Source organism: Antechinus flavipes, chromosome 1, assembly GCF_016432865.1.
Source record: "Antechinus flavipes isolate AdamAnt ecotype Samford, QLD, Australia chromosome 1, AdamAnt_v2, whole genome shotgun sequence".
NCBI lineage: Eukaryota > Metazoa > Chordata > Mammalia > Dasyuromorphia > Dasyuridae > Antechinus > Antechinus flavipes.
In genome coordinates, this window is record NC_067398.1 from 96033449 (window position 1) to 96047796 (window position 14348).

The window sequence follows — 14348 nt, forward strand, 5'->3', positions numbered from 1 at the left end:
AGTTTTCACATACAGCAAGAGTAATTTAGGATGAAATCAGGTGTGAAATGGTTGCTATAGACCATTCAGGACTGAGGAAATATTACAATGAATGAACTGTTTAAAACGAAAAAGCCTAAGATATTTAGTGACAAATACTAAAAACAACTATAGGAAATCTATTGTATTGAAAATGAATGTGTCCTATTTTTTTACACTTTATTCTTTTTTTTTTTTCCTTCTGAACTGAAAAATAACAGGCATGGAGGATGAAAGAGGCATTCGTTCTGGGGCTGAGGACGCTTAAGAATTGCCATAGTACATACCGGTTTATCAATTGTTCGGTCAGCTCTCTTTTTCTAAGGGAATCACAGTTTCTCTAGGTTGACAGAATACTTACTTCTAGTTTGGGGATGAAATGTTATATAAGTCTAGAAAGAAGCATTCCCTGCTCTCATTCTCACAAATTCTCTCTGTACATTAAATCAAGTGGTCATAGCAGAAGATATGCTGGTTAACTGACTAGTAGCTTTCATGATTTGGTACTAATTTAAAAATATATACATAGTCTTATTATATTGTAGCATTAAATGTAACAAAATATTGAATAAAAGATCTGGATCAAAACTTACTAAAGATAAGCTCAATTGTATGTCCAGAGACTATGTTTAAGTTGAATAGAAAGAGAATATGTTGTGACTGTCCTTTGTTAATCTGCCTAACACAGAATCAATTTAGGGATAACAGACAACTTTTTTGTTCTTTTCAAAATTTAATGATGAGTCGCCTGGTAGATTCTTACTAATCTACATGTTAAAGTTCTAAATCTGGCTATCTATTAGTTCGGAGAGCAAATAATGGGGTGCTATATGGTAACTTCTAGCCTAAAATGAATGTTTATATAAATCCACTAGGATTATCAAAATAATTAGTGTGATATAAAATGTAAAGTTAGATTATTTATGTTAATAAAAATTATATTTGCAATTCTGAGACCAAAAAAATAATGGTACCTTTTTCTCAAGATTTTCTAACAAATCATTAAAGTTGTCATTATTTTCCAAGTTAACTTTCTGTCGCTGCTTAAAGTGCTCTATCAAATGTCTCTTCATGACTAAATCCCTCTCCATTCGAGACACTCTTGGAAAAAAAGAGAAAACATTGCATTTATACTAATGGGATATATTTTTTAACAGAGCATATATTTCATAATACAGAAATTCTGTCCAAATGTTATTGATCAGTTGGCTAGAGTAGATTACATGTTTTCATATGTATACTATTAACCAGTAAATTGCTGTGTCTAAATGCTTTTGAATCATATACCTTAAGCTTATTTTGAAACTATAGTTATATTATAGTATGACTGCTACAGTTAATATGTGTATGCCAGAAAAACATGTTACAACTTTTAAATGCTACACAAAACTGTAAACATAATTGGCAAAATCATTGAATATTTACTAGATTTAGGTTATATTATCATAAAATGATAAAAATATGAGTATTAAAATATGAGGTGATTATTAATCAAAATAAGCATAATATTAGAATATATGTCATCCTAATTTTGTCATCCTAACAAACATAAATCTGGGTATTTTATCAGTTGAAATATTTTAAAAGTTGAAAATTTTAATATTCCATAAAAGAATTACAGTATTATTAATACTCCTGTGAGTGTTATTAAAGAAGTTACTTAGATATGATTCAAGGGGGGAAAAAATGATTCACCATAGAGAGAACCTTTTAAGATTCTCACTGTAATTCAGAAATTGTAGCTAGCTAGTTTTTAGTCACTTTATAGGAAACTAAGCTTAGATTCTGAATAAGCACTATTTCTTATATAATCACAACAATTTCTCTTTGGGAAGAAAAAGTAGATTTCATTAACAATACTATTTTCTAGACTTGAAATGATTAACAATTATATTAACTAAACTACCACTGGGTGGCACCAAATACAATGGATAGATACACCAAGAACATACTTTCCTTGAAATTCTTGTATCTGTTCTTCTTTTTCCTTTACTTCACATTTTAGAGACTTTATATCTGATGACAGCTTAGTCATTTCATTTGTTGTATTCTGGGTTAAAAATACATATAAAATTTTAAAAAACTATATTTACTATTTAACAGTTGGTGATATTTCAAATAAATAATATCAAGAACTTCAAAAATTACAAAGCAGCACTTACATAGCAGAGATAACTATTCTAGAGATAGTACAAAAAAGTAACTAAGGTGCATTAAATGCAGGATTAATTAAAATAAATGTTATATGTTATATTACCATAATATATTTCAAATTATGCTTTTTAAATTAATAATACAACTAAAATGTTCAAAATATCATAAAAATAATAAAGAAGGGATAGCCATTAATGTAAGGGTAAAATGCTCGAGTCATTAAAATGGGAAGAGATAGAGCAAAATTCATATCTATGTGCTATGTATAACTCAAAACAATGGGCTTGGTAGCATACTGGTAGTAATAACTTGACCTTGACATTGGAATTAATGACTTTATGATTCTATTCATTTCTTTATCTGAAACATTATCATTAATTACTGAGAAAGATTAATAAGATTGGGAAGTAACAAGTGAAATAATCTCACTACATGGTGATGTTTCATTGTTTCATATGCAACATTATTTTTTTAAGTAGTACAGATATCAAACTTTCAATATATGTGCACAATACATTAGGAGACAAGAGAAATGAATCAGGAGTTAGAAATGGCATAACTCTAAATGTAATAATCTTTAATAACTTTTCAGCCTCTCTGAATTTCAATTTTTATATCTACAAAATGGGATGAATATCTCAGTTTCCTATCTAATTCATTGTAGAGGGCTGGAACTCTGGAAAAGTATACCTGAAACAAAGTTACTTACAACAAAGTGTTCTTTTCACTCAGTGGAATTGATGAGATGATGGTTCTCTAGTTCACATATATACTTAGTACTTAGTATGGTGATGTAATGGGTCTCTAGTTCACACATATTCAATATGCTGTAATGATGTAATTGTACTAAGGTAAGACAGTCCATTTTTGAACAGCCTCATGGTGGCTTCTCCATTAAGACTAAGGACTTGGGCTGATCCCGAGGTCCTCCAGAAAGCTAGTCCTAACATTACAATTCATATATTATATCTTGTCACATAGTGATCTAAATAAAAACGTCCTAGGGATATTAAGCACAATCAAAGATATAAAATCAATAAACTAACAGATATTTATTAAGCACTTTCTTTTGCCAGATGTTAAGTGTTGGGGTTGCAAGTACAAAGAATAAAACAATTCTTACTCTAATGGACTAATAATACATTTTAATAAAACTCTAGGAATATTTGGAGGAGACATATTACTAAATATTCTTTATATGAATAATACATTTTATATTTGATTTTGAAAAGAAAACAATTCTGAAAATATCAATAACTTTTTATTCTAAAACACAATGGAACTTTCCATTTCTAACAAAACTTACATCATTATACTGTTTAAAAGCTGGGGCAGTTTTTCTAAGGTAAAAAAAAAATGAAAACAAGAAAAGTCATAGTTAAGACCTAAAAGAGTATCAACTGCAAGGCAATTTCAAATAGAAAGGTCTTTTTTTCAAAGAGATTAAGATATATATATACACATACATACATATACAGAGAGAGAGAGAGAGAGAGAGAGAAAGAGAAAGTTGTAGCTTTTCATGAGAAATGTAGAAACTTCCAACTTGTTATCTTGATTGTTTTGTTCTGGTCAAATAACCATGTATAAAATAATCATTATAAGTTTATTTTATTTTTGCATATGCATATCACTTAAATTAAAAGACATTTTAACATGATTGTAATAATGCCTCATTAATTCAGCATTGTTAAGATAATGGAATGTCTATTTAAAAATGAATTTTTCAGTGAGAAAACAAAGTTTTAATATAACCCTTAAAATAAGTTTATCTCTACAAAGTATTCCACATTTTTCTGTCCTCTTAAATTAATTTAAAAAAATAAACGATTTTTGAAACTATGGTTCTAATAATGAAGAGAATATGAATTTGTTGAAGTACAAAGTGATTTGTTGTTTCACATACAAATCTCTTTTCTCTGTATTTTTAAAATGTGAACATTTGTTGCTGTTTGTTGTATTCAAAAGAAAAAAAGAATCATCATGTTTCATTCTATATGAACCTTATTGATATATGGTAACAAACAAGTTTTAGAGCAAAAAGAGTGACTTTTCATATGAATAATAAATTGTTGAAGAGGGCCACGTCCATTAGAATTGATGATCATATAGTATTGTTGTTGAAGTATATAATGATCTCCTGGTTCTGCTCATTTCACTCAGTATCAGTTCATGTCAGTCTCTCCAGGCCTTTCTGAAATCATCCTGCTGGTCATTTCTTACCAAACAATAATATTTCATAATATTCATATACCACAATTTATTCAGCCATTCTCCAATTGATGGGCATCCACTCAGTTTCCAGTTTCTGGCCACTCAAAGAGGGCTGCCACAAACATATCTTACAGAACAATAACATGCATATAATAATAGCTAAATTGTGAAGCTGGATATTATTTAAAAGATAAAACAAGATGTTTTAAAATGTTCAAATAATCCAAATATCTCTGTTTGGTTCTTGCAACAAAACTATCTTTTTTTATAATAGCTTTTTAATTTTTCAAAATATATGTAAATATAATTTTCAAATTTCACTCTTGCAAAACCTTGTGTTCCATATTTTGCTCCTTCTTTCTCCTAGACCAATATAGGTTAAATACTTCAATTCTTGTAAATTTATTTCCACATTTATCATTGCTGCACAAAAAAAAGTAGAAAAAAAGAGAAAAAAAGCAAGCAAATAAGGTGAAAATACTATGCTGTGATCCACATTCAATCTCCATAGACCTCTTTCTGTATGCAGATGGCTCTCTCCATCACAAATATATTGAAATTGGCCTTAATCACCTCATTGATGAAAAGAGTCGTTTATTACAATTGATCATCACATAATCTTCTTGTGCTGTGTACAATGTTCTTTTGGTTCTACTCACTTCACTTAGCATCAGTTCATGTAAGTCTCTCTAGGCCTTTCTGAAATCATCCTGCTGATCATTTCTTATAGAACAACAATAAAATTATCTTAAAATTCAATTATAATATTCACTTGTTTGGGGGAGAAGTCAGCATTTTTTATATCCAAGCAGAAATCCTCTTTAATGCCTCATCAAAACATGGAAGATAGGTGAAATCACCAAAAAAGTGGCCACTAGTGGAGAATTTGTATAGCCTTTAAACATATTACTAACATGGTGGGAAGAGGGTAGAGTTGTACATCAGTGATAGATTTTGGGAATAAAGCAGTATGAACATATATATGTATCGAAACATGGGAATTTGCAATAACACAAAATGTGTTTTATATTTCAAATTTTAAAAATTAAATAAAACTGAAATTAATGTTCTGGGCATGATTTAAGTAAGCAAATTGCACTGTGAAAATATGGCTCATATCTTTTTCATTCCTTCCTCTATTCCATGTGATGACAATAAATGTAACACTTCTAATTAAGGCAGAGTATCAGTCAAAGCAGGGGAAGAGGAAAGAAATTATATTTTCTCTTTACATATTATGTCCTTTTAACTCACACCTTCACTAAGGCAAAGAACATAATTATAAATATGAAAAAACAATATTTGCTCTGGATCCCCTGCTCTTCTTCTCTCTACTCTTACTTTCTCTATGTGTCTGTTGTGTCTCTGTCTCTCTCTGTCTCTGTCTTTGTCTGTTTCTGTCTCTCTGTCAGTATGTGTGTGTCTCTCCTCATCAATTCCCAATGATTTAACTATTACTTCCAAGAGAGTGACCTCCAAATCTGCATACCCAAGGTTATGTACCCTGAGTTCCAGAACTGCATCTTCAACTACCTGCAATACATCTCTATGTGAATTTCCCACAGGAAATCTTAAATCCAATTTATCCAAAACAAAATTCATTATCTTTTCCCTAATTTCTTCTAATTTACTTTTTTTTTTGGTCAAATTTAATAGCAAACTTATAGTCACCTAGATATATCCTAAGGTAGTATTACTTCTTCACTCTCCCTGTACAAATCCAATCTTTTGTGTAAGTTTTATGTAATAAACATGTCAATAGCAAATGTTATAAAATGAAATCAACAAGCACCTATAACTATTTGCCATGTATCCAGGCACTGTCCTAAGAGCGGGGGACACAAAGTAAAGGAAAAAATACTCTCTGCCTTTGCAAGAAACTCATATTTTAATTGAAACTAATAACAGGCCCAGTAAAAAGGGTTACCTCTGAGTAAACCAAATCATCTCCAGTGTTTGAAATTAAAGATGTCCTAACTCTCTTAAATGAAACGCTAATGAATAAGTCCATATCCTTCACAGGAACATATAAAATCCTTAATTAACAAAGGCCCAGCTCCCTATCAGATTGATCATACTATATTATAAGAACCAGCTTCTCTTCTCAAATTTTACAAAAGACTTTACATTTTGAACCTTCATTGTCCTTAGCTGCCAAATCTCTACCTGGCAAAATGATTAAGTGTTTGCTTAATGAGGAAGTTTTTTATCTAGATCTTGATACTATGTAAAATATAGATACTTTTAATTATACCCTGATTCCATTTGTAGCTATTTATTTTCCTGTCTAAAAACTAGTTAATTTCATTTTTGTGTGATATCAGTGCTCACTATGTCCATCACATTCCAGCTCTCTTCTTTCATGATATACAGGAATGAGGTGTCTGTATGATCTATGATTTCTAAGCATCTTTTTATTGTCACCTTTCCTTAAGCCTAATGTGGTATTAAAGTAATTGTGGATTAATTAATCTTTTAAATTAATTTGGAGTAACTTATTAAATTCTAAATAGAATTTCTCCATACCATTATCCTCTGCAACGGATAGAACTACCATGAGCTTTATGGTGCTCATTTTGTAAATGTTATCATAAGTATTGTCATGAGATGATCCAATCAAATATCCCATTAAATAATGTTTCTAATTGTCTTTGAAAACATAATGAAACAAATTTGACCGATTCTTTTATTTTTTTTCTTTTATTTTTTCTTATATTTTTTATTCTCCAAGAAGAAACTATTCTTCCATAGGTATAATTATTTGATGTACTTTTATTTCATTTACAGCAAGAATTTCAGTAGTTATATGATTCAGTTGCTCCAGTAGCATGTTGATTCATTGATATGGTCTAAGAACATAATATTTAGTATATCAACAGCTAAACTGATATTTGTATCAAGTCTTAAAATAGTTGATTCATAATGTGCTCTCCTCTTTTTTCTGCATGTGACACTGCTATTTTAGAAATATACAGACCCAGTACTGCTATTATTGGGTCTGTATACCAACGAAATCTTAAAGGAGGGAAAAGGACCCACAAGTGCAAAAATTTTTGTAGCAACTCTTTTTGTATTAGGAAAAAAAAATGGAAAAGGAGTGGATGATCATCTTATTGGGAAATGGCTGAACAAGTTGTGGTATATGAAGATAATGGATTATTATTGTTCTATAAGAAATGATGAACAGGCTGATTTTAGAAAGGCCTAGAAAGATTTACATTAACTGATGCTGAGTGAAACAAACAGAATCAGAAATATATTGTACAAAATAATAGCAAGAATATGCAATGATAAATTATGAAAGACTTGATTCTTCTCAGTGGCTCAGTGATACAAAGCAATCCCAATAGACTCTGAACAGAAAATGCCATCTGTATACAGAAAAAGAACTAAGGAGAGTAAATGTAAATCAACACATGTTAATGTTCACTTTTTTTTCTATTTTTATGTCTCCCATAGTTTTTCCCTTTTGCTCTCATTTTTCTCTCCCAACATGATTCATAATGTATATTAAAAATAAATAAACTTACCAGGAAAAAAAAGACAAAAAAGTAATTTACAGCATTGAGAGCTGACATGTTCAAAGAAGTCATTAACCAGTACCCAATCACATTGACTAATGCCAGAAGGACTGCCCATCTTCCTCTAAATGGCAAAGGCTGAGGCACCACTTCCCTACTATGTAATGAAGCAACCAGTCTCCTCCTCCCCTGTCAGCCTGGAATTTCCTCTTTCCTGAGGCTTACTTTCTGACTCACCTGACCTCCTTCAGGTCCCAGACAAAATCCACCTTCAAGAAGTCTTTCCTGTCCCCCTTAATGTTCATACCTTCTTGCTAAGATTATTTCCAATATATTCTATTTATATCTTACTTACACATAGTTGTTTTCATGTTTTCTTTCCCAATTCAACTGTAAGCTCCTTGAGAGCAGGGAATTTTTTTAATCCATTCATTGTAGTTAAAATAATGTCTGATACATAATATAAGCTTAATAAATGCTCATTGTTGACTTGATTTATGTAGACTTACTCAGAGTATTTCAGGAATTTTGTCTAAGGTATCTAAACCTTATCCTACATTTCAAAATAAGGTTATAAAATCTTATTTCTTAAAATTGTTAACATTTAAATTTGACTCAAAGTTTTAAAAAATCTGAATACATTTACAAAATCTGAAATAATGGAAAAAATTCATGTATAAAGAATATTATCTTCTCTTTTGAAATCCCTTACTTTTCTTAAATTTAATAGCATTAAAGTTCTTCATTAAATATACTTAGTTCCTACTGTATTTCTCACTTTAAAATATCATAATGAGAACACACTCAATATTTTACACACAAAATATTATCAAGCTTATCAATACTTCATTCCTTCTGAACAGTCACATGTACTCTATTCCTCAGCTCTTTATTCTGGTTACTTCCACAACTACCATCTTTCCATGCCTTTCATGGAAGGAAATAACTTCTAAAGAGATAAATTCATAAAAAAATGTTCTCACAAACAGTGGTGTTACTAAGTTCATGTAAGTATTTCCCAATTAAAAAAAAAGAAATCTATTCCTATATCCTACTACAATATAATAGCCAATGTTTTAATTTTGATATTATAACTCTTGCTTTCAAGTTATTGAGATTTTCATCTACTTGGGTTAGTTATTGGTAAATATTATAGTCATCTATCTCTCCTTATCCTTATTCCCATATGCTTGTCATCAAACAAATGTTTTTGTAATAGGAAGTTTTTAAGCTAAAACACCTGAATTTCTTTCATCTAACTACTAATATGAAGGTATATACATATAAACACTAAAACACTCAAATACATTATATCTTTTCATACCTATAAATATACTCATAATAAATATGAATGTGTATGTTGGGATGAGATACAAGGAATTCTGGAAGTTTTGGTTTAAAAGCCTCTCCTTTTAAAAGGCTTCTATTGTACTAACAAAAAACAATTCTTTGTAAGTTGATCCTTGCACTTTTTCTAAAAGTAATTGTTTTAATTATCAATATCAGAGTACAGCAGGTTAAAACAGAATAATGGAAGAGGATAAGGAAAATGGTAGATCTTCCCTGTCCTAAGTCAGAGTTTCTATAACTTCGATCAGTTTGTTCAAAGCTAAGTTTTGTCAGTGACTAAATACTACTTTTACATATACATATATTTGAGGCTAACCAGAGATCCATTTGATTACCTTGACTTATATTTATCTTGTATGTTCTATGTATATGAAAAGGGATAAAAACTGAAACTGTAATTTCACTGGTTATTCCCCTGCTGAGGAAATAACCTATATCAATGAAGGTTAGCATATTTTTGTGGTTTATAGCTCTTAGAATCTGCCTAAAGAATGTAAAAGTTAAATGACTTACCTAGAAGCACACAATCAGTATATGTCAGAGATGGGACTTGAATTCAGATTTTTTCTGGCTATAAAATTTGTTATTTAACTACTACATCAAATTGTCTTGATATGATTCACATTTTTATAAACATACAAGTTGTCTCTCCTCTTAGAATGTTAGCTGTTTCTGATAAGGGACTACTTAATTTTTGGTTTTGTGTCCCCAGAACTTAGCATTGTGCCTGGTATATAGTAAACATTCAATTAATGCTTGTAGATTGATTAACACATAATTAAAATTCATGAACATTCATTCCAGATTCCAACATAGAATAAAAAATTCTTACATTATGCATGTCTTACCTTGATTATCTGAAACTGAGTTAGCTAGAAAAGTACCTTTAAAAAGCCACTTATTACATAATAATTATTAACTAATAAATCTGAATTCTTAATCATCTGTAGGCTCACCTTTAATTTACACTGTAGCTGTTTAATTTCTGCCTGCATGTTCTTCGAAGTTTCTATTACAGATTTAGCTTCATTTGCAGTCTCCAATTTCTTTTGTAATTCTTCCTTCTCTTTGCGAAGTTCAACCAAGTCTGAATTTTGCTTCTATATTTTCCCAGAAAATAAAAAAAAATGTGTAACCATAGATTAAAAGAAATTCTGTTGATTAAGGTCATAGAAATAAACAAAACATTACAATTATTCATGTTTGACATCTATCTACTGGAATTTCATGATGAATAATGTAATTTTAAAATTAAAATTGAAATAAAAAATTTTATTTATTTTCTATAAATGAAATATGGTAGTGATAACAATTTAAAAGTTCAAAATGTTTTTATAATAATGTTTGTATATATGTAAACTCATATACTAAATAGTCTTAGATATAATTTATAAAAATGGCATAAAAGTCATGTTTTTTTCTGTTTGAATAATATCTAAACTACTAGGTCTTCTCAATAAATATTCATTATAAAACAGTGGTACAAACTATGAATATTGACAACAAATAGAATTCAATTGGTTTTTACTTTAAGTTTGTAGGGCTTGTAGAAGTTAAAATAAAAGGCACCAGCTCTATTAAATATCTTCTATTTAGCTGGCCTTTACTCATATTGTGCTATTTCTTCTCTTCCACATATACGTATGCTAGCCAGAGACCCACATATTTGATAACCTTGACTCTAGGGCTGATGTACTTAACTGGTAAAAGCCAAGCTGGAGCAGGACAGGATAACAGATGTTATTTGTTTATTCCACTGGGTAGTTCTTACCACCCTATACAGCAGCCAAAATGCTTCTCATTTAGCAACATAAATGTTAAGTCCAATTAGCAGACAAGCCTTGTTAGGGATTTAGTTCAAGTAAATAACATGCAAACAAACTATCTTGGTTTTTATTGCATTTGATTGACAGCTGACAATGCCCTTTTGCAAAATATGAGATAGAAAATCCTTATATTTACATTTTAATGTCACATTTAATTAAAACATGCTAAATAACATACTTAAAATGTTTTTTGTAAGAAGGTAACAGAAATAGATTTTATATTAATTATCTTTCACTAGTCTATAGTCAGCAGAATGCCACCAAGGTTTAATGGCATAACAACTTAGGGCTCCTTGAGAACATAACTACATGACTATTTTATTATTCCAAAGAAGCTTATAATATGGTAGTTTAACATAAGGAACAATTAGACAAAATGGTACTAACATCTCTCAGAGGAAACAAATTTTCCTTTGTGAAGAATCCCAATTAGAAATGGAAAAAGATATTACATTTCCTATAAAAGAGAACATTTAAAATGTGCTAACATTTAAATAAAGTAATAAAATTACGTTGTACTGACAGTTGCCAATATAATAATATGTATATATCTTTATTATGAATTTGTTTAAATTAGAAATATTCATGAAATGTATTTCAACATATTTAACATGTATCGGACTATCGGCCAGCTAGGGGAAGAGATGGGGGGAGGAAGGGAAAATTTGGAATAAAAGGTTTTGTAAAGGTCAATGTTGGAAAAATTACCCATACATATGCTTTGTAAATAAAAAGCTTTAATTAAAAAAAAGAAATAGTCATGAAATGAAGTAACTATTTTGGCTTAAAATATATCTATGATAAATGCAAACTTCTTTGCTCATTTATATTTACCAGTTTTTTTTTTAAGTATGTTTTTAAGAGTTAAAGGCAATTATAAAATGTTTTTAATTTTTCAATTCTCTTTATCAAAATATTACTATAAATGATAACATTTTTCTGAATTTTAAAACTTTCCATTAATTAATTAAATGAATGCCAAATTTTATTAACAATTTAATTTTATTTAAATTACTTCTCTGCTTCTGCCTAAGTAGCATTCATTGGGGGAATTGTTCAAACCCCCCAGTGAAAGCTCTGCTTGTAAAGCTCACATGCTGGAGATTTCAGCCCTGTCAGATTTATCTCAGGGTTGCAATTCCAGGTGGACACAAGGTGAAACAACACTACAGAGCCAACTTTGATGACATGCTTTTTTAAGTCTAAGAACTGCCTCTGGTGCCTTCTCTCCCAGGATATAGAAGCTGGAAGGTTCATTGATTCCTTGCTAGAAGACACCATGGCATTGTAAAGGGAAAGGTGTCTTTCACCAACACAATTTTATCTCAACTGGATCAGTCCAGAACTTTTGGAAAACTAAAAATATATTTTCACAACTTAAAAATAAAATTATTCCTACATGAGGAAAACATTGAAAATTATGACAACGCATATGAATAGGAAATAAGAAGTGGGGTTTTAAAAAAAGCTGAAATAATTTAATCTGCTAAATGATATCATAAAGCCAAATTCCTTAAATTAACATTTTTATGTTAGAACTGCCAAAATGAAGGTTTTTACAGAACACATAATTTTTAGAAGGACTATTTTGGAAACATTTGATTATATTTTCATTTAAAGTAACCACTTAAGTGGAACCTGCCTATTTGTCCGTTGTAAAGTAATCAATTACTAATTCTGGTTCTTCTACCTTTGGGGGCATTTTCAGTTAAGCAGAGACTGTGGTTTCACCCACTTGTGGCCCAAGATTTAAATTATTTATTGTTCCTTTTCAATTTCTTAGAGTTTCTACCAAAATGCTGCTGACTGGAATAGCAAAGATGTTTCGGTTTTGTTTTTTTTTTTGCTTGTATGGCCTGCCTAAACTAAAGTATGTTCACAATGTGCATTTATTATGTACCAAAATTTTGATTTAGATTTTGTAAATAATTTCTAATTTTTCTTAATAGTTATTATGCTCAAAAATAATCAAAGCTGGAAAATTATTTTTATTCTTGTAATAATTTTGCCCTAGACTTTCCAAGAAGAGAGCAGATTGATTAGCGCCACATGGTATTTAGCAATAGTAAAAGTGACTAAATATTCTATCCCCAAATCAATTCAACAAGCATTTATCAATCACTTGCTAAATGTAAGACATTGTGGCTAAAAAGACAAAATGAAAAGTGCTCCAATTCTCAAGGAGTTTTCACTTTAACTGTCTATTTTTGACAATTATAGCCTACCACCATCATCAAGATAGCTATTTTTTTCAGTTATAGAACTCATTATAGAAATATCTTCATTTCCTATTTAGTAGATGCATATTTTATACACATAGCAGATAGGTGACAGAGTGGATCCAGTGCCAGTCCTCGAGTCAGGAAAACTGACTCGAAAAGTACAAATCTGGCTTTAAAGACAGAGTAGTTGTGTGAACCTGGGAAAGTCAGTTAACCCTGTTTGTCTCAATTTCTCATGTATAAAATGAGCTAGAGAAGGAAATAGCAAACCTGTCCAGTATTTTTGTCTAGTATCAAAAAGGGGTCAGGAAGAGTCAGACATGACTGAAACAACTAAGCAACAAAAAGATACACAGGCACACCCACAACACCAGTGCAATGTACAATGAATATATCTATCTTTAATGATATAGATATATCAGAATAGAATAATAGTCCTGGGATAGAAGGAATTTTAAGTATAATTTTTAAATTATAGAATTATGGATTTTAAGTTTACAGGTGGAAGAGCATCCAACCTGAGGGGCAGAGGAGTTATTGGCTTGCCAAGGTTTACAGAAGTAACAAGTAGCACAGGCAGAATTAGAAGCTGGGTTCTCCAACACCAAGGCCAGATCGCTTTTGCACTTGATCAATATATTGCTGTTAGAGTTCAAATGTTGGAGTTTGTTCTTCTCAAAGGCACAGCCGGTTTAGAGGCTTGGAGCCCTTCGGATGTCTCCAAATCCAAAGGTTCTGTCCTTCAGCCTCTGCCTCTGCTTTCTTCTACCTCCAACCAAGACAGAGATGGAAGGTCTCTCTTATCTCCTTCTGGGGAGCCCAGCCACCAACTTGCCGCGGAGAGAGGGCTTCTGGCGTAGCTCCACTGAAATCCGTCAAAATGTTCTCTGCAGCAGAGTCGTTCCTCTCGAGTCCAGCGCGATCAGCCAGCCAAGAGGAAAAAATGTATTCTGCCATAGATCCCTCATCGCTGGCCTTTTATCTGCCTCTTCTGAGAGAATGGGATTATGGGTTTTCTCCCATAGTGCTCTCTGGCCCAATGA

The 14348-nt window shown here is 30.8% G+C and overlaps 1 protein-coding gene across 1 annotated transcript in view; it reads right to left on the bottom strand.

Annotated features, from left to right (window-relative positions):
• Positions 1-14348, bottom strand: part of CNTLN (centlein) — a 446067-nt gene that overhangs the window by 86462 nt on the left and 345257 nt on the right. The window contains exons 20-22 of the mRNA XM_051970804.1: positions 10214-10357; positions 1971-2068; positions 993-1119 (exon numbers count right to left, since the gene is read on the bottom strand). Coding sequence (XP_051826764.1) covers positions 993-1119; positions 1971-2068; positions 10214-10357 — 369 coding nt within the window. The remainder of the gene's footprint in view (positions 1-992; positions 1120-1970; positions 2069-10213; positions 10358-14348) is intronic.